The following is a 26,553-nucleotide window of genomic DNA, read 5'->3' on the forward strand; positions in this document are numbered from 1 at the left end:
TAAATCTATTAAATATTTAGGAGTTATAATTGATCAGCATCTGAGATGGCGTGAGCATGTGGCACACATTGCAAAAAGAATTAGATCCTTAATGCCTAAATTTTACTTATTAAGAGACATTCTCTCAAAAAAAACCTTGAGTATCCTATATAACTCTTGGATTGAATCTATAATACGATATTGTATTGTTGTTTGGGGTGGTACATTTAGTAATACCTTACATATTTTACAGACAGCTCAAAATACACTTCTTAAAATAATATTTAAAAAAAGTAAACTTTTTTCCACGTCACTTTTATATAAAGAGCTAAAACAAATGAGTGTCCAACTATTTATATACAGCAATCATTAATTTGGGTATTTTCCAATTCAAGTAAGTTAAAAATAAATCAACATCAAAAGTATACAAGGACAACTCAACAACTTTTGGTTAAAGTACCATTTTTCAGCAAGACAATTACAAAACGATCACTATTTTATTATGGTCCAACTCTATTTAATTTATTGCCAAAAAATATAAAAACAATAATAAATTATAAACAGTTTAAAAGAACCATAAAAAATATGATATTAACTAAAACAATTGAATTCAACATTTTCTAAAAATTAATTTTCTAGCCAAACTGTCTTCTAGTAAATATAGTTGCGCCATGCCGATTAGGTCTTCTCTCCTCTCACTTTCAATTGTATTTTGTCAATCATAGAGTATGTAAATTATACCAGCCACAAGTACTTACTGTTTAAAATTGTACAATTGGATTGTACACCTTCAGGGATTAAGGTTACAATACAGGTATTAAGTTGCCTAGTGTGCTTTTTCCCTGAAGTGGGTGCATTATATTAAATATAATATTATTGTTAATTACAATGTACAAAATTCTTCTTTGGAAATAAAATCGAATTGAATTGAACACTCTCGTACTTGTTGAACTTCGATCGACTTCGGCGAGAGTGTAGACGGCGCGCGGCGTTTAACATCTTAAATTCTTAATAAAAGTAGCGTTCGACACAGAAATTGAGTATAAACAAGTATCTATCATTATGTAAGATGATTAAGTATATATTTGTAAAATGTACAAAGGTAATTGGATTACATCATTTTTCTTATTTTCAGAGGAGCCTCCTTTGAAGTCGCCCACGTCTTTAGAGGAATCGGTACAAAAATTCCACGTGTTAGCGTTAGCGCGAATCGAGGAGACGGGCGTCGGTGTGAACGCAGACGATGACTGCGGAGGCGTCGACGATAATCTCCGTCGCGGCGGAGGGCATCACGTGTTGGGCCGCCGACCCAGCATCAAAGTAGATAATTGGGATTTCATCTATACCGAAAGGGGACCAGAAACACAGGTGAGTTGACACAAATGACACAAATCATGTGGAAAATTAAGTAGAATTAACTCAGATACTTAAAATAAATTGAAGAGCGATTTTTACTACGTCTTGATTGAACAAAATACAGAGTGTCCCAGACTAACTTATCCAAGCTATATCTCTTAAACGAATAGAGATTTTTGAACAGGACAAAAACTGGTCTATTCCATTTATAACACACTTTAATGTGACGTAGAAAAAATCATCCCCTAAATATTCATCCCTTAGTTACAACCCCTAACTTTAATTTTTTTAATAGCACTCTGTATCTTTTTTTATAGTTTTGAATGTGGTGTTCTATCGTCTATTTAAAAGATTTTTTAAAAATAAAATCGATTTGTAAATAATCAAGAAAATATCAGTTTATTTTAAATTTTTGTTATGTGTCCCAGACTAATTTATCCAGGCTATATCTCTTATTAAACGAATAAAGATTTTCGAATGGGACAAAAACTGATATATTCCATTTGTATATGTACACTTTAATATGGCGTAGAAAAAATCATCCCCATCCCCTAAATATTATGTATTTACAAACCGATTTTATTTTTAAGAAATCTGTTGAATAGACGATAGAAGACCACATCCAAAACTATAAAAAATATACAGTGTGCTATTAACAAATTAAAGTTAGGGGTTGTAACTAAGAGATGAATATTTAGGGGATGATTTTTTCTACGCCAAATTAAATTGTATTACAAAGGGAATATATCAATTATTGTCCGATTCGAAAATCTCTATTCGTTTAAGAGATATAGCTTGGATAAATTAGTCTGGGACACATAACAAAAATAAAAAAAATAAACTGTGGAACAAACCAGCCCCTGCGCTCCGTCTTGAGACTTTGTATAGAAAAGACGAAAATACACCATTTGATCGTTTATCGTGATTTTCATTGTACTTACTTACGTAAGCCGCCCTCTTGTACCTTACGGTGTCGAGGTAAGTGGAGAAATCAGACGTCTCCATGCCTTTCGGTCAGTAGCTAGTCTTTCTGCTTCTCTCCACCCAATATTTCTTTTTTCGCAAGCCTTTCCAATATTTGTGTTCCACGTTCTTGCTAGCCTGCCTCTTCGTCGTTTGTTGTCGGATGCCGCTTTCCATACCCTCTTTACAGTTCTACCTTCACTCATTCTCGCATATGTCAGAACCATGGTAACAGTTTCGTTTCAAGTCTGTCTAAGGTCCTTCCAATACCGTACCTTTCACGTATGTCTTCATTTCTTATACGATCACGTCTGGTCACCCCGGATACCGCACGTAAATATCGCATTTCGCATGCTTGAATTTTACTACGGATGTTGTCGTTCACTGTCCACGTTTCACTACCGTAGAGTAGTTTCATTGTAAAAACCTTAAAACCTGAGTTTAATTACCTAATTTACCTTTATAACTGATATTTTCTTGATTATTTACGAACCGATTTTATTTTTAAAGAATCTGTTAAATAGATGATAAAAGACCACATCCAAAACTATAAAATAATGTACAGGGTGCTATTAAAAAAAATAAAGTTAGGGTTTGTAACTAAGGGATGAATATTTAGGGGATGATTTTTTTACGCCATATTAAAGTGTATTACAAATGGAATATACCTGTTTTTGTCCCATTCGAAAATCTCTATTCGTTTAAGGGATATAGCCTGGATAAATTAGTCTGGGACACCCCGTATATATTGTATAAGATATTATTCATAATTGTAATACCTACTAAATATTTAATGTACCTGTCATTTCATAACCTTGTCTACTAATAATAATTCGAGAGAAGTAAAATTTTGCTAAATAAATATTTATTTTAAATTGTTTAAACAAATTACTTGGTGAAATAAACAATTCTCAAATTAACTGCTTAATTCCTTTTTATAATGTACTATATTATATAAATGCAACGAGATATCTCTAAAAATTTAAATTTTGCAATAAATATTAAGTGAAACTTCTAGAAATTTTTATAGCCGAATATTTGTGATATTGTCCCCATAATAAAAGATATTAATAATTTTCAAAAAATCGACTTTTAAAGCTATCTTTGTAATAACTGAGCAACAAATTATCAGTAGTAATTGCACGAGAGCTCTAAAATTATCGATTTGTTTTCCGAGTGACACTTTGACAGTTTTAATTTCACGACAGTTTTTAATTTGACGAAGTCGATAATAATTTTAGAGATCGAGGGTAATTCGCTGAGATTATTTCATGAATAAAACTGTCTTCTTAAATTATTTTACCCAATATTTTATTGATATATTCACCTGAATATTTGCTAAACGTGTTCCTTGGTGTTCTTTGTGACAAGTTGTAAAACATTAATTGCTATTAATGTCACTGAATGTTCATTTTTACATAGTAACGAAGAAACGAAGGGCATCTGACGTAATGCTTGACGACGGGATATTATTACAAAAATTAACACTTTAATTTTTATTTCTGTAGCTTTCTATTGATCAGAATTCCTTATGAATGAAATAATCAACGTAACTTTAGACATTCGTATTTTACAGGATTTTCTATGCTTTTTTAAACTTTTAAACTTATTTACTGAAAGTAAATTCAGACTATTACCAAGAGAAAGAATGCGCACATATGTACAAGTTAAATTAAATAAAATTAAATAAAATTAAATTAAATTAAATTAAATTAAATTAAATTAAATTAAATTAAATTAAATTAAATTAAATTAAATTAAATTAAATTAAATTAAATTAAATTAAATTAAATTAAATTAAATTAAATTAAATTAAATTAAATTAAATTAAATTAAATTAAATTAAATTAAATTAAATTAAATTAAATTAAATTAAATTAAATTAAATTAAATTAAATTAAATTAAATTAAATTAAATTAAATTAAATTAAATTAAATACATGTTTATGGTGTAAAATTTATTCTACGTCTTGCATGTCTGGGTTTTAAAATGTAAAAATATGTTAATTATTTTGTAATTATATGGATTTTGCTCATTTTTATTTGGTTTCTGGTAAAATACAATAGCAGGTCAATAAGCACGTGCAATAAAAACAATCAATGGCAAATATTATATCAACTTATTATTGGGTCAATACAATAAGGAATTGAAAAAAAAGTCCGAATTTGGCCAAGAAAAAGGTTCTTTTCCACCAGGACAATGCAAGGGTGCATACATGTGCAGTTTTCATGGCAAAAATCTATGAAGAAACATTGCTCCCTCATCCGCCCCATTATCCAGCCCCGAGTGACTATTTCTTGTTCCCAAACTTAAGGAAATTAATCGGCGGAAAGAGATTTGACTCCAGTGACGAAACCATCTCACAAGCAAATGATATTTATATCGACAAATCATATTTTTGGAAGGCATAAAAAAACTGGAGACACATTGGACTGTTAAATACCAAACATTCATTATTCGTATCCGATATTTAACAGTATATTTTTATCACCCTGTATATCACATCAACCAATTTGTTATCATATTTAAACATGTGCGGGATATTTCATTTGTTTAATTGTTGTAATTTATAAACAATATTTTGGCAATGGACATAATTTTAGCTGACTAATTAAAAACCTTTGTTATTTTTGGCGTGTGGGCTATGACCCAATTCATGTTGCCAACAAGAGATAATACATTTTAGAATTATTCTCAAGAATCACTTCAGCTAGGCCAGAGGTTCCTTTAACTTTATTCACTAGAGTCAATATGTAGCATCAAATAGAGTCTTCAACTAATTCGCGTACAAGCAACATACCAGTACATCAAACGGTCTCTCGGGGTTGTAGGTTATACTACCCTGGTGTCAGTCGATATCAATAAAATTGCTAAGTGCTATTGGTGTTTCAATAAACTGAAGATCATCCTTAACTGAGCCCGAAAAAAAGACAGGACTGTGAATAGAACTCAAAGGAGACTATGTTGAAACATTACATAACTTTTATGTGTTTCATTCAAAAAGTCACGGCTTTATTGACCCGCCCTCGTAGTTGTGAAGTTACGTCTTTACTTCATTAAATTTGACTTCGTCTGAACATTAAATATGAACTAGAAAGAGAGGGTGATCAAACCTTTATTAAGTTAAAAGTTCCCAGATGAAGGTAGATGTGGGTTACACGAGCAACGTTTCCTAGTGTATAATTAAGTTTCAGCGATGTTTGAGCACTTCCGGTAAAGAAGCGACGACATATTCACTAATCAGGAGATTACGAGAGAAAATCGGGAATAGAGACTAACATATTTACAAGATGAAACAAAGCATAATGTGTTCCTTTTTATGATGCGGAGTAACCACGAACTTCTTTCTATTTTTCACGTGAAATATTTATTGACGACATGACCTCTTTCATACCGTTATACCACTTTTTACCCTGTGGTGAATATTGCATATGCCTTTTTCCTCCACTACACTATACTTAATACGTGATGCTTTAGTCGCATGTGTACCAAGAGTTTTATTGATTTTTTGAACAATATTCTTCTTTAATTAGGACTTACTGTATTATTTTTGCATGTTATTTGCTCCTACGTTTTACCAGACATCCGACTTTTATGTAAATTCTTTTATACCAGGGTCGTTCTGAAGATATTCTACTTTATAATATCTAATCTCGAAAATAATTACTACCAACCAAGATGTTTTAACTAGGAAAAACTGCTAAGCAGGACTATTTTTGGATCTTCACGGATTATATTAACAGGTCTTGATCCCAAACTTAAAAATAGTTATTTATGTATCAAGTCAGTAAAGTTAGTCTTTATCGAACGAGTCTGATATTATGAGCAGAGCGAGCGTAAGCGAGTGAGGATGAGCGAGGATAAAGAGTTTTTACTGACGTGGTACATACCACGTGGTTTTAACTTACTTACACTTTACAATTTAAGAACTTTTCAAATTTTAGACGTCATAATAATTTCGTGACAGTGATGACAGATAACTTTTGCAAGATGGTCGCTTTCGATTTTTAATCGATAGTTATCAATATTGAAGAATTACTAAATCGGTAAAGTTTTAATTTATTTTATATGAATATAATTACAAAATACTACAGAATTTTACTTTTGGACATACATTTAATTGATAATATCGCAAATTGTGTACAATATTTTTAATAATTAAAGTAAATAAATTTTAAGTTCACTCAAATATTTGCCATTCGATTACTGCAATCGACCACTTACATTCAATCTCGGTTAATTTGATCAATCGCGGCAGGTAAAGTAAAATTCTTCTTTCAGTACAATAAAGTGTTATTTTACTGCCGCAAATGAGGGCACATGGGTACAATAATGAACGACTTTATTGACAATTGGCGATAAACAATATTACCTCTCTCATGAGACTTCGTTTATTCAGTGATTCATGTCAAGTCGGACAAATTTTCTAATTTCGAAAATTTTTGGGAGCGGGCGAGGTTTCTAAGCTTTGGTGTGTCCGACAACTGAAATACCCTTAAAAATTTGTTGGACAATATTACCAGTTAATTGTATAAAACAATCCTGCAAAAATTAGCTGTATGGGTATCAAGTTTATGACTCTTTCGGGAGGGCGCAAGCGTCTTTATGATGCGTGCGCCCTTCCCCCATATGGGAGGCGCACTATGGAGTCATACATGAAGATATTTTTGGAGGATTTTTTGATAAAAATACAATTTACTCACTACAAAATCCCTCTCAATGACGAGACAACACTATACACTTTATGTTTCGCTGATGACTAAATTCTAATTCCTCAGGATCATGATGTCTTGAGTTACATGATGCAGAAGCTAAAAGAAGAATATATAACAAATCGGGTCTCGAAGTCAACATTAAGAAAGCTGAAGCCATGTGTATTAAATGAACAAATCAGTATATTACATTAAACTATGGAGTAGAAATTAAACACTGTGATGAATACAAGTACCTGAGCATGAAGATAACACAAGTTGGAACACTCGCTGCTGCTATAAAAGACAGAAACATACAAGGTAGAAAAGCCATATTTATGATGAACGGCATTCTGTGAACAGCTCATATACCATACCATACTTAAAAGTATAATCCAGAGGCGTGCGGTCCATGGAAGCGGGGGAAGCGCCGCTTCCCTATTTATTCGTCGATATAAGAAAATATATTAATAATTAATATTTAATAATAAAATTTTTTCCCTAATCCAAATAATCTACATATTACCTAGCCAATAGGCATTGAAAAATATTAAAAATTAATCGCGTACGAACGAACTCAATATGCACACAATTCAACTATTTGGTCAACTCCTGGCAGAAGCGCATCTCAAAATCGCCGCTTGTCATGCAGTTGTCCCTTTTAAAATTGGTCAGGGTTCAATGACCGCAGCCACTAGTTGCGCGAATTTTGGTATGCCATGGAAGCGCTCGTCGTATCGCCTTCCCGAAAGTGAGATGCTCCGACTGTTACTGCTGCTAAGGGGTGCTTAGGTATTACATACATTCGCTTAAAGAATATTTCGATTTAAATTTTTTGCAGAGATATTTCCTTTTACTGACCTTTTATTTGACATTTTACAGAAATCAAATGGTATTGCATTTTGTATAAGATAAATTGATGACTTTATTAATACGATAATTAAAAAAAAACGAGAGCAGTTTAAAAATATTTGGGATAAAACTGAACATATGGGGTTTGAACATGAAAGAAAAATAATGAAGATTGATAATTTCGGAAACAGAGAGACAGAGAAAACAGAGGAAACAAAGAGACCTTTTGATAATATTCTACAACAAATGACTTTCAAAATTTTAACGATTTAAAATTTGTAGAATTATATATAATCTTAATATTTCTAATTATAATTCATCAAAATTTCCCACAGAGGAATTTATGTCATTACGATTAAATAATGAAAATTTTTTGATATCCCAGCTTTGCATTCTCAGTTAAGTATCATTTATGAAACAACTCACATGAATGATAAAGAAATACCCAGAAATCTGGGATTTCTTTATAACTACTGGTTTAAACAAGTCGCTGTGTGAAGTGGTCAAGTTGTGAGAATTAGTACTACTAACTATCCCAGCCACAAGTCCATCAGTTGAACGAAGTTTAGCAGTATTAAGATGCATTAAAAGTTTCAAATTAAGAGTTTAAAAGAAATTCAACAAGCGAAGACAGACTTTGAAAGTTAGCCCTATTATCCATTAAAAAAGACTGCATTCAAGAATTATCAGAAGTTGATAGGAGAATAGACCTCGAGTATAAATAAGTGTCATTTTAGTGAAAGTTGTGTGTTGTGGAAAATGCCTCGGAGTATATATTTTTTTTAAATATGATTCTTCTTTAGAAAACCAAGCCCGGCGCGAGGACTCAAGGCCCGAGCTAGCAATACAGATCAATGATAGGTCAATAGTCACTAGAAATAGCGGGAATAGAGTGCCTCACGCATTCACGCGTCACGGATTTAGTGTGTGAGTCCTTGTACGCAGGACGTCGCACATAATTAAGTACTTTGCTGATAGAGAGCCCCTGCGCATCATAGTGTTATCAGGTGGAAAGTTGCTCGACCCTCGACCCTTAAGAAAATATTTTTATATCCTTATTGAATCGCTTCCCCTTTCGAAAAAGTCACCGCACGCCACTGGTATAATCACATATGGCAGTGAAGTGTGGCCATAGAAACAACAGAGAAAATGTTGCTAGTAACAGAAATGGATAGATAGATAGATAGATAGATTTATTTAACTACTTTACAAAAAAAAATTGTTTGTAGCAAGTCAAAATTACAAAGTCAAAATAAGGAATATAAAAATTACAAGGTATATAAAATCACAAGGTATATAAAACAGAAATATAAAACACAACTTATAAATATGTATCACAAACAAGAATATAGATTAACAAAAAATATTTTGTGTCACGGTAAGCATTTCAGTAGATGTTCTGCAATGAGTCATATATTCTTCCGAGCAATAAAAGCAATGTTTCAACAGATACCTTTTTATTACTTTTTTGAAACTGTTACAGCTTAGCTGTTTAATATCTTTTGGTAAAATATTGTAGTAGTTATAATTAAGACAATTTTTATCTGAAAGACGCAATCTAGAGCGATTTGTTCGTAAATAGTGAGAGTATCGCGTATTGTGAACGTGAACATCAGACTGCTTTGTTAAATGGGACCTTTTTCTGTGAATTTCAGTCAGAACTTGATATATCAACAGAGTAGGTAGCGGCATAATTTTTAATTTGATGAAGAGAGGTCGGCAATGTTCCAGATAACTAACCCCTGCTAAAATCCGGATAGCTTTCTTTTGCATTCTGAAAATTTGAAGAGCATTTGTTGAATTGCCCCATAAGATTAATCCATAGCTTAGGTGTGAGTGAAATAAAGAAAAATATGTCACCTTCAATGTCTCAAAGTTGACAACCCTTGCTAGTTGACGAATAAGAAACAATGAACTAGACAGCTTCGCCTTTACTTGTGAAATATGAGCCGACCAGTTCAATCGATTGTCTATGGTTATTCCTAATAGTTTAGCAGTGTCTTTGTCATCTGGATCGCCATGTAAACCACTTGCAGATATAATCAAGTCCTGCGTTTTTTCAGTATTGAGTTTTAGTTTGTTCGCAGCAAACCATGTGCTAGATTTATCAGAGACTTCCTCGTAAGCCATTTTTAAATCCTCATTTTTATTACCTGATATTATGTATGTCGTATCATCCGCAAATTGTACTGATTTGTACGGAGATATGAAATGAGGCAAATCGTTGACATATATAATGAATAAAAGAGGTCCCAAGACCGAACCTTGTGGGACTCCATGTTTTACGGGTCGAAAATCGGAGAGATAACCTTTAGACACTACAGCCTGGTGTCTACCACATAGGTACGAAGAGATAAGCTTAAGAGGGATACCTCTGATTCCATAATAGTTTAATTTGTGGAGCAAAATGTCATGTGAAACGCAGTCAAAAGCCTTCGACAAATCGCAGAGAGAAATTGCTATGCGATTGCCACGTTCAAGCCCCTCAATCACCTCGCTCACAATATTATATACCGCGTTTGTAGTAGAACGAGCACTTCTGAATCCATATTGCGAGTTGCTAAAATAACTTTTAGACTCAAAATAAGAATATAATTGTTGTTTGATCACCTTTTCAATCACTTTCCCGAATGTAGAAACAATGCTTATGGGTCTGTAATTGTCAGCTTTCGAGGAATCACCTTTTTTATAGATAGGTAGTACCTTTGAGTACTTTAGTGCTTCTGGAAATACTCCAGTTGATAAAATTAAGTTAATAAGATGAGTGAAAGGTGTTAAAACTATTTGGTAAGTTTCTTTTAAAATTTTGCTATTTATTTCGTGAACGTCCTTACAATTGGAATTATTAAGAGATTTAATTATTTGAGAGATCTCATCTTCCACAACGGGTCGGAAACAAAAGGACTTACTCGGGGAAGGATAGTTTCTGTAACTGAAGAGGATATCGTTATTAATAGTGGGAAGGGATGTAATTATATTCTCTGCGATTGTAATAAAAAATTGATTTATTTCGTCTGGAGATAGATCTGGTTGTACCGAACTGGATCTTCAATAATTCTGGACTTATGGAGAAGAGCAGCAGGCAAATCAAGAAGAGATCGAATACCAAATGAGAGAATACGAGAAATGATGGGAGCCACACATACAATAATTGATGACATAAAACAAAACAACTAATACAGTACGGCTATCTACCCATGGACAGAGAATGCCACATGACAGGATTCTTAAACAGATTTTGGCGTGGACACCACAAGGGAGAAGGAAAAGAGGAAGGTCGAGAAGAAGCTGGAGGGAGGGAATTGAAAAAGAACTAGAGGAAAGAGAAATCGTCAAGCATCGAAGAACGCTGTAAACCGATAGTAGAAGTAGTACAGTTTACTGGTAATATTGTTAATATGACAAATATATTCTTGTTTCGAGCAGCGGTAAATAAAGAAAAAATGGGAAGGACAACATCATGAATGAATAGAAATTACAAGAACGTTAGAATAGATTTGTTTAATATGTATGTAATGTAAATCATACCTTTATTCTTAAAAAAAACTATGTCATAAATAAATAATTTTTAGGCAAATATTTGTCTATCAGTAATCTTTAGAGAATTGAGAAAAACTGACTGCCAGAAATTAATCATCGCAAGTTTTCATAGAACCGCATATAGTTAGGCTCTTCTTCTTCTTGTAGTTCCTTCTCCTATCGGAGGTTGGCTATCATCACAGCTATCCGTACCTTATTGGCGGCGGCTCTGAAAAGATCTACTGAGCTACAACTATACCACTCTCTTAAATTTCTCAGTCAGGAAATTCTTCTTCTACCTATGGACCTTTTCCCCTTAATTTTGCCCTGCATTATGAGCCGTAATATCTCATATTTCGCACCTCTAGTAATGTGGCCCTAATATTCCAGCTTTCTTGTTTTGATGTTATTTATCACCTCGCAATCCTTATGTAGCCTTCTAAGCACCTCTGCATTCGTAACGTAACTCGTTGGATCCATGGTATTTTCAGAATCCTTCTATATCACCATATCTCAAATGCTTCTAACTTCTTTGTGTTGTCTACTTTCAGTGTTCAGCTTTCCATTCCGTACAATAAAGTCGAGAACATGTAGCATCTTAAGGCTCTTATTCTCAGCTCCAGAGAAAGGTCTCGATTAACAAACATTTTTTTCATTTTTATGAATGCCTTTCTTGCAATTTCGATGCGTGTCTTGATTTTTCTACCGTAGTCGTTGTTTTCTGTTACCCAGGCTCCCAGATATTTGTAGGTATTTACTCTTTCTACTTGTATTTGTTTCCCCTCGATATCTAGCCTTCCTACTGTGTGTTGCTTAGAAATAATCACGAACTTGGTTTTCTTAACATTCATTTGTAGTCCATATTTTATACTGACTAGATGTAATCTATTTACTAATCGTTGCAGTGCTTCTAGACTGTCTGCCAAAATAGCGGTGAAGTCTGCGAATCTTATGTTGTTAAAGATTTTTCCGTTTATTGATATACCCTGTTCTTCCTCTGATATTGCTTCCTTAAAAATACCTTCGCTGTACAGATTGAATAGCAATGGAGACAACACGCAACCCTGTCTAACACCTCTTTTAATTTCTATGGTTTCGGTTTCAACATTTTCGATTTTAACCTTTGCTTTTTGGTTCCAGTACAGATTGACAATAACGTATCATCCACCATTTAGATGAGCGTTACGGCGTTAATATGTAAAAGTGTTTTCAGAATGACTTAAAAAATCATATACAGTAAGTTAGTCTGCGTTTTTAATTAAATTAATTTTCTTCTTTAAGATTTTATTTGGCCCAATGGAGAAAAAAAAACATCAAACACATATAATTTTTAAAAAATTTGGACAAACGTCCACCATTTTATGTGATTTTAGAAAACTACAGAACGTATCCCTATATACTTTTTCAATGCAAGTAAAGTATTTTTTTCTGCGATTTTTTTATATGCGCTTTTCTGTAGAACGTATCCACCGCATAAAATGAGACCTTACTGTATATCGATATTTGATCATTAGGCTATTGATTATGTATTTTAGAAAGGAACTACAACGTTAACGGGGTTTTATTGTTTTATAGAGTCAATGGACCTCTATGTATGAAAAAACCGCGGAGTGCTACCATTTAAAGGGGTGCGTTTTGAAGAAAGGGGTGAATTAGTCCCTAGGCACAGAGCGAATTAGAGTGAGTTCTATTCACCTTTAGTACAAAAATGTCTACAGGAAAATTGTTCCAGGTTAAATTTACTATCGAAATATCACATTTTAAAGTCAAAAATATTTTTTTTACAAAAATATATTCAAAAGAAAAGCAAGAAAAAAACACGGAAAGTAGCATTTTTGTTTCTTGCCCTATAACTTTTTTCCACGGAGATATAGGTATAGGCATTGCTTCACAGAAAAAAACTTCCATCCTTGCTATTTAAAATGGAGTTTGGTGTAAGTCTGTATGATTTATAGTTTCCAAAATATGATTTTTCAAATTTCGCCACTCACAACAATTTTGGGCGATTTTCCTTGTTACTTCGCAAACATTGTTCTGTAACTTTTTTTACGCAGCTTTAGGTATATGCAATGTTACATTTAGTAGGAAGAAAAGTCAATTACCTTTAAAATGGTCTATCGTAGAAGGCTGTATGACTATTTTTAAGTAAGATATGGTTTTTCAAAGTTTTACACTTTTAATCATTTTTGATATATTTTACGATTATTTTTAAATTTCTCATTATAACTTTTTTATTGTATATTTAGGTATACACATTGTGCAATAAAAACGAAAGCTGATTTTCTTTGCTTTAAAATGCTGTATTGTAAAAATTCTAGGTCTATTTTTAAACAAGATATGCTTTTTCAAAGTTTGACATATACACATGCAATAGGTCACACTAAGTTGGAACCATATGGAAAACTTTTTATTATTAACTTTATGAAAAAAATTATTCATTATAAAATGCTCTGCATAGTCTAAAACCTAAGATGTAATCATCAGATATAAAATTTTATCAATAGTGTACGGGGTATGTTAAAAACTATGAATTTCACTCAAGAGTAAAGTACCCTTATATTTCACAATATCGAAAAGTGTTATTAAGAAAAGTTATTTGGAATCAAAAATTATGTTACAATATGCAATTATATTCTTCTAATTGAAAAAATAAAAAATTTTTAAATTTTTTTTTAAATTACGGATACCCTTGGATATCCTACGGATATCTTGTTTAAAAATAGTCCTAGAGGCGATTGCAATACACCATTTTAAAGTAAAGAAAATAAGCTTTTTTTATTCCAGAATGTATATACTTAAATGTACAAGAACAAAAGTCATATTGAGAAATTTAAAAAATAATCATAAAAAATATCAAAAATCATTAAAAGCATAAAACCTTGAAAAAGCATAACTTGTTTAAAAATAGTGGTACGACCTTATACTGTAGACCGTTTTAGAGGTAATTGACTTCTCTGTCTACTAAATGTACCATTGCATATACCTAGAAATGCGTAGAAAAAATTTACAGAACAATGTTTGTGAAATAATGGGGAAAATGGCTCAAAAATTCTGTGAGCGGCAAATTTTGAAAAATTCTATTTTGGAAACTGTAAATCCTAGAGTCTTCTACCAAACGCCATTTTAAAGAGAAAGGATGGAAGTTATTTTTCACTGAAGCAATGCCTATACCTATATCCCTGCGGAAAAAAGTTATGGGGCTAAAAACAAAATTGCTTTCTTTCGAGTTTTTTTCTTGCTTTTATTTTGAATGTATTTTTGTAAAGAAAAATACTTTTGACTTTAAAATATGATATTTTGGTAGTAAATTTATCCTGGAACAATTTTCCTGCAGAAGTGTTTGTACCAAAAATGAATGGAACTAACCTTAATTCACCCTGTGCCTAGGGACTAATTCACCCTTTTCTCAAAAACGCACCCATTTAAATGGTAGCACTCCGCGGTTCTTTCAAATATAGATGTCCGTTGACTATATGAGACAATAAAATCCCGTTAACGTTGTAGTTCCTTTTAGCTCTCTTATTTTGAACATAATCAATAGCCTACATGTTTCTCTTGGCTTTCTTAAAATTTAAAAGAAAAACCTCGGAATATTTAATAGTTAGAGGAGCTAGATTAATATCATAGGTATTTTAAAATTTAAAATAGTACAATATTTTATGTATAATATATTCTGGTTAGCTATTGTTCGTATTCTCTATTATGAAAACGTTCCCTACCTATTTTTAGTTTCCTTTATCCCGCAACGGAAACATACTCGTTAAAGTATAATTAAAATCCCCACTATTCTTTCGCTAACATTTCCAGAATGTCGTATACCGACGTAGGGATTTTTCCTTTGCATTCCTGGGGTTCGTTTACCTATTTTACGTAACAGAGGAAAAGTTGTGACAAGCAATAAACGGGGGGCCACGAAGTATCCTTTTTGGAATGTACCAAAAAGCCGGCACAACTAATTTTCGCTAATTTTCTTTCTGATACAAACAATTAACATTTATTTTTTGTTGGGGTTAAGATTAATGAAATTTGGAAAAGTAACTGTCATATAATACTGAAATATAAATAAAAACAACCAAAGACTATAACCGAAAACCCCTTAAAAAAGACCAATTGTAGATATGGCCAATGATTCCGCCAAGAAAATTGAAAACTAATTGGAAAGTTTGTACTGACTTTCATCTGCAAAGTTGAGTGTATACCTGTACCATAGTCAGTGGCGTACCGATAGATCAGCGGGCCATGGTTCCAGTTGGAATGCGGGCCCGCTGGTCCAATAAAAACACACATTGTATATCAAAAGTTTTTAATAAACATTAAATATAAATCATCATATATCATAAAACATATCATATACAGTGTGTCAATTTTAAAACTTACAATGGGCTATATCTCACGAACAAAAGCTGATATCGAAAAATGCTTGAAACCGTTTCTAGGAAAGTACGGGGGAATTAAAATGACATGAAAGAGAACTCACCCCCATCAACCCCCTAGGCCCCACACACCACAACTAAAATTTTTTAAATTGCAAACCCCTACTTGTGATACATCATTTAAAAGACTATAACAAATTCTATCCAATGGTATAAATAATAATTATACAGGGTGTTAATATCAGCTGGCTTACCATGACTTTTATATTTGTAATGCTATCTCCCGGACTATTATTGTGAATGATAAATGTCCGTCGGTACATTTTTTTGTATAAAAACTTAATTTGCCGTTTTTTCAAAATAAGTTAAAAACACCTGCTTTTTGGTTTCTGTCAGATACAATAATTTTTGTTTTATTTGAGACCTTTAAATGTCATTAATTTTCATCATTTGTATGATCCCCCAAGATTACTGAATGAAGCATCCCAAATTGAGGTCCTTGGAAATTTTGCAATAGAGCCTACTGCATCGACACGTCCAGTTAAGCTCTGGCTAGATACTAATTATCCGAACAAATGGATTGGAAGAAGAGGTCCTATTGAGTGGCCACCGAGATCACCAGACTTACCGCCACCTGACTTTTTTCTATGGGGTTACCTCAAGTCAGTTGTTTATAAAACTCAACCTGCGTCACATGAGGAATTGCGAGAAAGAATTACGCAAGCATGTCGCGCTATTACAAGAACAACATTTGCCAAAGTTCGTGCAGAATTTGTATTATTGTTTACAAAACAACGAAAGCCACTTTGAACATTTACTTAATTGACATTTTTAACAAATTTGTAGTTCAACAAAAACCTTATTAAATTTTTCATTTAAGCCAAAGTTTCCCAATTATTGCTTCGCCCTGTATAATTATTATTTATACCATTGGATAGAATTTTTTATAGTGTTTTCAATGATGTATCACAAGTAGGGGTTTGCAATTTAAACTTTTTTGGTTGCGGTGGGTGGGCCTTAGGGGGTTGATGAGGGTGAGTTCTCTTTCATGTCATTTTAGTTCCCCCTTACTATCCTAGAAACGGTTTCAAGTATTTTTCGATATCAGCTTTTGTTCGTGAGATATAGCCCATTGTAAGTTTTAAAATTGACACACTGTATGTACATACATATTTATAAAAACTCAAGCTTTATGTATAGTTCATTTACTCAGGGCTTTTGCTGCAATTTTAAAAAAACTGCTTGAAAGGCATACATATAGCTAACATGTAAAAGAAAAAAGTGATATTGTGCCGATGTGTGCTTTTGCAGTGGGGGTGAATTTCACCCCTTCTCGGGGGGTTAAAAAACATATGTTCAAAATAAGTCCGGAATTTAATAAACTGACTAATTCTACACTTTAGTTCTATAGTGTTTTTTCACTAAGTTAATACTTTTCGAGTTATTTGCGAGTGAATATGTTTATTTTTCAACAAAAAAACCACAGAGTTGTAGGTAATAAAAAGTAGGTTATTATTCGTCAAATTTAAAATGTAATGAAAATCAAAAATGAATTTCCCTTGAAGCACTTTTAGGGAAAAACTCATCGCAACTTTTTAAAGTGTTTAAAAATCTTTATTTTTGTTTTCTTTTAGTTTCTAACATCAAAATTAAGTATGTAACGTTCAAAATAGAGTTTGTTTCTCTAAGTTATTGGTGATACCAAAAATCTCAAGTAGTAAAAAAATATAGGTTTTGCTATTGTGAGTATTTTGGACTTTTTGTTTTCCTTAAGACAAAAATTGATTAAGATATTGATGTTCAAAATTTGCATACACTCGTGATTAGTGACTCGTTTAAGCCCATGTAGATAACTACAGCCTTTTCAAAAATAAGCACTTTGAACCAGTTAATCTTACAGATCTTATAAACTATAAACAATAATCAACTATTATTAATAGGAATAAGCCAGAATTTTATCAAAAAATGATTTTATTAACTTTTCGAATCCCAAATCGGGTTTCGTTGTCAAAATACAAAATACTACTAATTAGTTGATTATAAAAATGCCACAAGAAAATAGCTTCAGAACAATATAAACAATAAATAAGTAAAGTAATTTGTGAAGCGGTAACGATTAATTTTATTTGGATGCTAATTAGAGGGTGATTATAGCGATTCTTTTTACCAAAAAATAAAAGGGACCAACAATATTTTGAGCGTGACTCACTTACTTTTAATGTTCGAAGTTTTTTTTAAAAACAAAATTAATGGTTTTTTTAAATACTTTAAAAAGTTGAGTTTTCCCCGAAAAGTGCTTGATTTTTTGGTTATTTCACGTTGAAATATTTGATTTGGAATTTGACTAGTAAAAACCCACTTTTCATTAGCTACAACTCTGCTTCTACTGGGTCTACAAACTTTATACATACACCATTTTTTTCACTTTGTTATAACTTATATTTTTGCTAATAATATTTTTTTTTTGACAAAATACTTGTTTTTTTCGTTGAAAAATAAACCTTTTCACTCGCAAATAACTCGAAGTATAATATTGACTTTTCGTCGAAAATAGTATTATATTGACTTGAAAAAAAAATGCCTAGAATTAGTTCATTCATCCAATTTCGCACTTATATCCAGTTCCCTGTGTTTCTTAATAAATTTTGTTTTTAAATTTTTTGATGAATAGGTATTCTCTGTTTTTATTTATAAGTACCAACCTACACAAAAGTTAAAATTTATTAAGCAGTTACATTTCCTAGTGTGTACTTGTGTAGTTCAAACTGTCTCCATCAAATTAGAAACAAAAACGGCAAAAAGCGCGTTATAGAGGGCCCCTACGGGGCCCGGGCCCTGGTTCCACGGAACCCGCGGAGCCCTGCTTAGTACGCCACTGACCATTGTGGTGGTGAGTGGTATCCATCCCCATTGTACTACTTTTGATGGTACAAATCCTGTTGTTATTTGTGTCTTAATTATATGCATTACGAATTGTCCGTTACCATTTGTGGGATTACGAACTGTCGCGTTACGAGATGTCATGGAACCACTTTATATACAAACACAAGCTTGCTTCTTGAGCATGGTTCTGCTTCTTTCTTCTAAATGACCAGTCAAACAAACATTTTGCTATCATTATCGTATCACATGACATGATTATCAGTTTTCTGAAATATAGTGCCAATACCTATATTTTGAACTTTAATTCTTCTTTTTCTTCTTCTTATGCAATCCATTAATGGATGTTCGCGATCACGTTTGACCATTTTTCACTGTCCCTTGCAGTGTATATGAGGTCTCCTATGTTTGCTAGCCCTGTCTATTGTTTGACATTACGGAGCCATGACATTTTCTTTCTGTCCAGTCCGCTTCTTCCTTTGATCTTTCCTTCAATTAAGGTTTGCATAAATTGGTATCTTTCGTTTCTAATTACATGTCCAGGTAGGCCGTTTCTTTTTTCTGTTTAATTGTGCATAGCAGTTGCCGTTCTGTACCAATTCTTCTCAGGATTTCTTCATTTGTGATTTCTTCATTTGTTATTCGTGCGGTCCAGGGAACTTCACTGATCCCCCTCATCAAAAAACAAAAAGACAAATATCTGCTGACTCTCCTGACACTCCTGAAAATCCAGACGACCCAATTATTTTTTCCAAACCAAAAAATCCAGTTAGGCGTCCAAAAGTCTCCCAACATGATATTCTTAAATCACTGGAATCTATTAAAGGTAAAGTCGAATCTAAATCCCCGAAATTTAATTTAGAATTTACAGTTATTTGCGATGCTATATGTAATGCTTTAAACTCAAAAAATCCTGCCTCTATAGTAGAAAATTACACAACCGATATACATTATTTTAAAGAAATTTTACTATTCGTTCATGATCATATTCCAGACCGTAGCATAAAAAATAAATTGACAAGACTTAGAAAAAATATACATCCCACAGTTACTGATTCGTCCTCTGAGGTAGAAAGTGATAAACAATATTAACCCGTAAGTACTTAATAACCAAAGAGCTACCACCACAATGCTCATAGTGTAGATGCCCGATAACAGTCCAGCACATTCTTATAGAATGTCCACTTTACTCGTACGAACGAAGCATCAACAACATTTCTGAAGAACCAAGTCAGCTGAAGACTATATTAACTTATAATTTATTCAGTACAATTAATTATCTTAAAGATATACATTTATTTCATAAAATGTAATAATTATATTGTAATTGTTCAACATCCGCTAATAACCTTCCATGGTTGATGCGGCTTTATGTAAATAAAAAAAGTCCATTATTTCATGCCATATAGGAGCACCGACCCTAATATAGCATTTCGTGCATCTAATGCCTGGTTGCACCAACAGATCTTGAGCTCCAGCTTAGCTAAGATCTACTTATAAATAGGGCCTCCTTGAGTATCACTTACGTTGCACCATAATTTTAGATTCTTACCTTATTATCAATTATATCTATTATTATATTATGGTATTCTTATTGTAATATATTATAATTATATTATATTAATTCTTATGATATTCTCGACTTAAGCTTAAGATCTGTTGGTGCAACCGGGCATTAGTGTCTTAGTCTTAGGTTCAGGTCAAAGTCAGAGGTCGTGAAGACGTTTCTGAATTTTATGAAGTAATCCGAGTTGGCAAATAACAAAAATTGCCGGAGAGCCAAATTTTGGTGGAGAGCTAGAGTTTACCATAACAAATAAAGTTTTAAAAGTCCCCATCGATCCCATGTGTGCAACAAAAGTTATTCGGGGTCAAAGGTCAAAATTTGAGATTTTTTGGATTTTTCTCGAGAACAGTAAGTTTTATCAAAAAAAATATCACACCAAAGTTGTAGATCTTAACATTCTCTAGAAAAACAGTCCTTACAATTTTTTTTCTAAGAGTTACCATTCCTGAGATATCGCGATTTTAAAAGTTACTTTATACATTATATGCACGTATAAGCCACGTATATACGTAATGTGGCACTTAAGACAAGTATCAATGCCTATTTGTGTCTCTTTTATATAATATATACTATTCTGAAAATATTTCTTCACAAGATGACCAGTCTAAAACTGAATTTCCTCTATCCACGTGGCCTAGAAAAACATTTGGCTATACCATTGTTTAAAAAAGAACAGATTGTCTATTCTAAACAATGCTTACAGTATTGTCCGTAGGTCTTGTTCATATTATCTGTTTCTTTTAGTGCTAAAGGTTCAGTTCAAGTGAATAAGTACTTATTACAAGCATCTATCATTTAGCACTAGCAGACATTACGGGCTTACAGTGACAGTGGTATTTAACGGCTACAGTGGCTCGACAAAGTATATTAAAGCTGCAGAACAACGTCGTCGAACTACAAAAACATCATCGGGTTCCGAGATTAGCTTTGATGAAAATAGAACAGTTCCAGCGAATCTGGAACCGAATCTGAAATCTCGTTTCATTTCCATGTTAACTGACAAATTAAGTGAAACAAGCTAAAAATGACGTAGATGTGCTTATAATTGAGACAGCAATTGAAAATTTTAAGGCAACAAACACAACAATTGTAGTTGGTGAAGATGTTGATTTGTTAGTACTGGTTATTGCAAGGACTCCAGTAGATAAAATTATTTATTTTTTGAAACCTGGAAGGGCTCAACAGCGAAAAGAGATAAATTCTTCGAAAAGTTTATCGGCTTATCCCAAATGCCAAAAGTACATTTTATTTTTACATGCGATAACCGGCTGCGACACTACGTCAGCAATGTACAGAAGGGGCAAAACGTTAGTACTTAAATTATTCGAAAAAAAGATTTGACTCACTGCTGTAAAGTTTTTACAGAACTTGATTCCACACCGCAAACAATAATTACGGAAGGAATTCGCTTTCTTCTTGCGGTTTATGGAGCTCCAAAAAAGATTAGTTGTCTTGATAAATACCGATACTTAACTTTTGTAAAAAATACGCAAAACAAAAAACAAGTACAACTATCATGTCTTCATCAAACATCAGCATCTGCTTTTCAACATTTGTATCGAGTACATTATCAAGTTCAAACATTACTAGGCAATGAACTGAATCCAGAAGACTAGGGTTGAAAATTAATAAATAATACTCTATAACCGATTAAAACCCTACTCCCACCTGCTCCAGAAAAACTCCTTAAAACTATTTTTTGCAATTGCAAAAAAGGTTGTAAGTAGTGCCAAATGTGGATGTAAAAAAGTCGGTTTGCTGTGTTCTCTAGCGTGTACCAATTGCCAAGTTCAATCTTGCTCAAATGTCCAGTTTAGTACAACAGAGGAAGACTCCTGTGATTTTAATTAAGAGACCAATGATGACTCAGTCACATTTGAACAATTTTTGAACATCCAGCAAGAGGAAGAGGAAGGATGAAATCGAAGAAGACTGTTGAAGTAGACTTTCAAGAATATGAATCTGATTAAAATGTCCAAAGAAATCAAAACAATAGTTAACCTAATAATCAATAGCAATATCAATAATCAATATCAATAATAAGGTAATATCTAGAATTTTTGATTTACATTTACTCTGTGTGGAGTATGAAGGGAACCATTCGCGTTGGAACTTTATCGCGCTGAGCAGATGGGACGTGAATTGTAAATTGTAGAATTCCCTCATCTTCCTTAGTCTCAGCATCCGTATGGCTTGCAAATTGTAGAAGCCTCGGAGGTGTAACCAGAGAAGGTTCCCATTGTTTTCATTCTGGTGGGGTTTAGAATAGCATTGTGTTGTTTTATATGCCATTAGAGTGAAAACTTAGTCTTTTTAATATCTAGAACTTGATCGGTATTGTTTCCTTAAATTATCCTAAAATTGTCAAAACAGTTAGTGGAGTAAGCCTACAGGGGAAACCACGGTAAAAAAAAAACGCGCCAGGTACACTACCTCTCAGGTGGTGTGGAAACGTGTGCATATCATGTATAATGTGACTATTAGAATCGCGATATCTCAGGAATGGCAAGTCTTAGGAAAAAAATAGCAGACTATTTTTGTAGAGAATTTTAAGATCTACAACTTTGGTTTAAGGTTCTTTTTTGATAAAACTTACCGTTTTCGAAAAAAATCCAAAAAATCTCAAATTTTGACCTTTGACCCCGAATAACTTTTGTTGCACACATGGGATCGATGGGGACTTTTAAAACTTTATTTGTTTTGACTCTCCGGCAATTTTTGTTATTTCAAATGTTTATATAGACCGGGTTAAAGGCGCTTCTGGCCCTTTCTATCCGACATTTAATTTCCATGTCCGACATCCAGTCTTCACATAGTCAGGTTTCCAGGTACTTAAATTTTCTTACGCGCTTTACATTTTGATTGTTATATGCTAGTCTTGCATTTTGATGTTGATATAATTGATGGCTGATTATAAGGAACTTCGTCTTTTTATGTTGATGCTAAGTCCCATGTTCTTGCTATGTTCTTAAATTTTATTAAAAAAGTTTTAGAGGTCTTCTATATTCTCCGCTATTAAGAGTCATTCGCATCGGTATCGTATATTATTGACCCAGGTACCATTTACTTTGATGCCGCTTTCGTATTCCTGGAAGATACTTTCTGAATATAAATTGAACAGTATTGGGAAGAGAATGCATCCCTGTCTTACACCTCTGAACTTGTATATGCAATAAAATATATAAAGCGACAGAATATTAATATAAAATACCGTTTTCAGATAAGATGCCCTGTCCATCACTACGCGCTTAGTTCTCCGAACGGTCGTCTCGGATCCAGTGGTATCAAAGACTCACTTCTACCGCCGGAACTACCATTGGATGCCCGAAAAACAACAACTTTACGTCGTCACTATTATCCCGAGGGAGGTTGGGGTTGGGTAGTTGCTACTTGTGCAGTGTTAGTGCATGTGTTAAACCACGGCGTGCAACTGGCGTACTCCCAATTAGTGTCACCAGGAACTGAGAAGTTTAGGGTGGAGAAAGTTCATTTTGCAGGTTTGTGCATCTTTACCATTAATCATCTAAAAGCCATTAGGCTAGTATATTCTTATTAAAACGGTCAGATTTGTAGGTTTAGGTAGATCTGCTTTTAGCTATAGTGCGACAGCTGGTTTTTCTGCTATTATAATTAAATATGAAATTAAAAATATTTATTTTTACTTATAGCCTAATAAAATAAAAAAAGTCAATATGTAAATTCGTACAGGTTAAAACAAATTTTATATCAAAGTTTAGGTGGGTACAAAAAATATTTTCAAGAAAGTATCCAAATCATATAAGGGGATCATTGTTTAAATAATTAAAAGGGGTCATTTTTGAAAAAAAAATTACTTTTTTAACTGCTGAGGTCATTCAAGTCTATAGGATTTTTTCCTGCAAAGTAGAAGGGCAAATCTTTCACATAAGACTTACTAAATTAAATTTGACCCCCTATTTATTTAAATAATTATACATAAAACTTTAAAAACAAATTTGCAAAAAATTATTTTTAGCGTTTTAAATAAGCACTATAAAATATCATATTTTACAGACTAAGTTGCGCTATGTTACCGTTATTAACCAAAAAAAATTGGTCGAAAAATATTTAATATTTTTTGAGATATTGAATTTGTTTTTTAAATATTACTATATTTTCAATTGCAAAAACGCGGTTGTAGCCAAAGAAATATTCACCTGCTTAAAATCTCATTATTTTTATTGTTATGTATATTTTCGATAAATGTATTGACAAATTCAAATTTCAGTTAAACTCCCCCCTAAAATGGCATTTGAAAATGATTCAAATTTGTTTATAATTTGTTTTTTTAATAACGTCGCGGAGGTTAAATATTTTAAAATTCCGTTTCGATAATTGGATTCCTGGGAATTTTTTACTAATTAACAAAATTTTTTTGTCGTTTTTTCTTCTTTTTTTTCTTGGAGTTATATTACTACGGGCCCTTTTAGGGTTAAATTTTATTAAGAATGTCGAATCTCTGAGTTGTAGATTATATACCTAAAAATATTAAGATTTAACTAAAATCTCTTAAATACAATGTGGCTACTTACTGACGTTTTATTTAAAAATTTAAAAATTATTTTTACCAAGTACTTTAAAACTATTTGACGTATCCGTATCATACTTGGCAGAAAGTGTGGCTATTATACACCCTACTAAATTGTGATTAATAAAAGTTTCTAGCTAGTGCCAGAGGCGTACGACAGGGGATAGTGAATTATTGACCCTTCCCAAATTCTACGCCACTGAGTGAATTACTATTGTAGCGAAATTTTTAGATTCTCCAATACTTTGTATGTAAATAACTTTATTGGTATCGATAAAGTTATCAGTTTGAGAGATATTGGAAGTTTAAAATGAATGAATAAATCAATCAAAACAACTATGCCGTTTCATTTTTAACGTCCAATATCTCGAAAACTAATGACTTAATCGTTATCAGTAAAGAGTATATTATTTACATGGAAAGTATTGGAGAATCGAAAAATTTCGCTAAAATAGTAATTCCCTCAGTGGCGTAGAATTTGGGAAGGGTCAACCATTAACTGGCCCCTGTCGTACGCCTTTGGTGGTAGCTAGAAACTTTTATTGATCACAATTTAGTAGATTGTATAGTACCCACACTTTCTTGCAAGTATGATAAGGATAAGTCAAATAGTTTGAAAGTACTTGGTAAAAATAATTTTTAAATTTTTAAATAAAACACCCTGTAACTCAGTAAGTAGCCACATTTTATTTAAGTGATTTTAGACCAATCTTAATATTTTTAGGTCTAGAATCTACAACTTAGAGATTGGACATTTTTAATGAAACTTAACCCAAAAAGGGCCCGTAATAATATAATGCCAAGAAAAAAAAAGAAGAGGAAAAAAAGATAAAAAAATTTGTTAATTAGTGAAAAATTCCCAGGAACCCAATTATCCAAACGGCCTTTCAAAAAATTTAATCCCCGCGACGTTATTAAAAAAACAAATTATAAACAAATTTGAATTATTTTCAAATGCCATTTCAGGGGGAAGTTTAATTCAAATTTGAATTGTATCAATACATTTATCGAAAATGTACATAAAAATAAAAATAATGAGATTTAATACAGGTGAATATTTCTTTGGCAACAATCGCGTTTTTGTAATTGAAAATAGAGTAACATTTAATAAACAAATTCAATATCTCTAAAAATATTAAATATTTTTGGACCAATTTTTTTTTATTTATACTGATAACATAGCGCAACGTATCCTGTAAAATAAGATATTTTATAGTGCTTATTTAAAACGCTAAAAATAATTTTTTGCAAATTTGTTTTTAAAGTTTTATGTATAATTATTTAAATAAATAGGGGGTCAAATTTAATTTAGTAAGTTTTATGTGAAACATTTACCATTCAACTTTACAGAAAACAATCCTATAGACCTTAATTAGTAATTGAATGACCTCAGCAGTAAAAAAAGTAATTTTTTTGCAAAAATGACCCCTTTAAAATTATTTAAACAATGATCCCCTTGTATGATTTGGATACTTTCTTGAAAATATCTTTTGTACCCACCTAAACTTTGATATAAAATGTGTTTCAACCTGTACGAATTTACATTTTGATTTACATGTAGTCATGTAGTGTAATTTTATTTTACTAGACTATTAGGTATATAGGTGCCGTTAAAGCAGGACACATAGTATGTGCTAAAATTAATTTTAACCATTTTATATTTACATTTAATCTTACAGCGACCCTCCCTCTTACCGCAATATTGCATTGATAACTGATGTAGAATAGCCTTTGTAATTACTCTTGGTATTGTTAGAATTATTGATATTAAAAGAATTTTATAAAAACATAATTAAATCTAAAATTAACGTATACCTACCGTTCAA

The 26,553-nt window shown here is 32.3% G+C and overlaps 1 protein-coding gene across 1 annotated transcript in view; it reads left to right on the forward strand.

Moving 5' to 3' along the window:
• LOC126885591 (uncharacterized) overlaps positions 1 to 26,553 on the forward strand; it is an 88,774-nt gene that overhangs the window by 49,889 nt on the left and 12,332 nt on the right. The window contains exons 2-3 of the mRNA XM_050652189.1: positions 1,115 to 1,347; positions 23,402 to 23,678. Coding sequence (XP_050508146.1) covers positions 1,115 to 1,347; positions 23,402 to 23,678 — 510 coding nt within the window. The remainder of the gene's footprint in view (positions 1 to 1,114; positions 1,348 to 23,401; positions 23,679 to 26,553) is intronic.

This window comes from Diabrotica virgifera, chromosome 5, assembly GCF_917563875.1.
Source record: "Diabrotica virgifera virgifera chromosome 5, PGI_DIABVI_V3a".
Taxonomy (NCBI): domain Eukaryota; kingdom Metazoa; phylum Arthropoda; class Insecta; order Coleoptera; family Chrysomelidae; genus Diabrotica; species Diabrotica virgifera.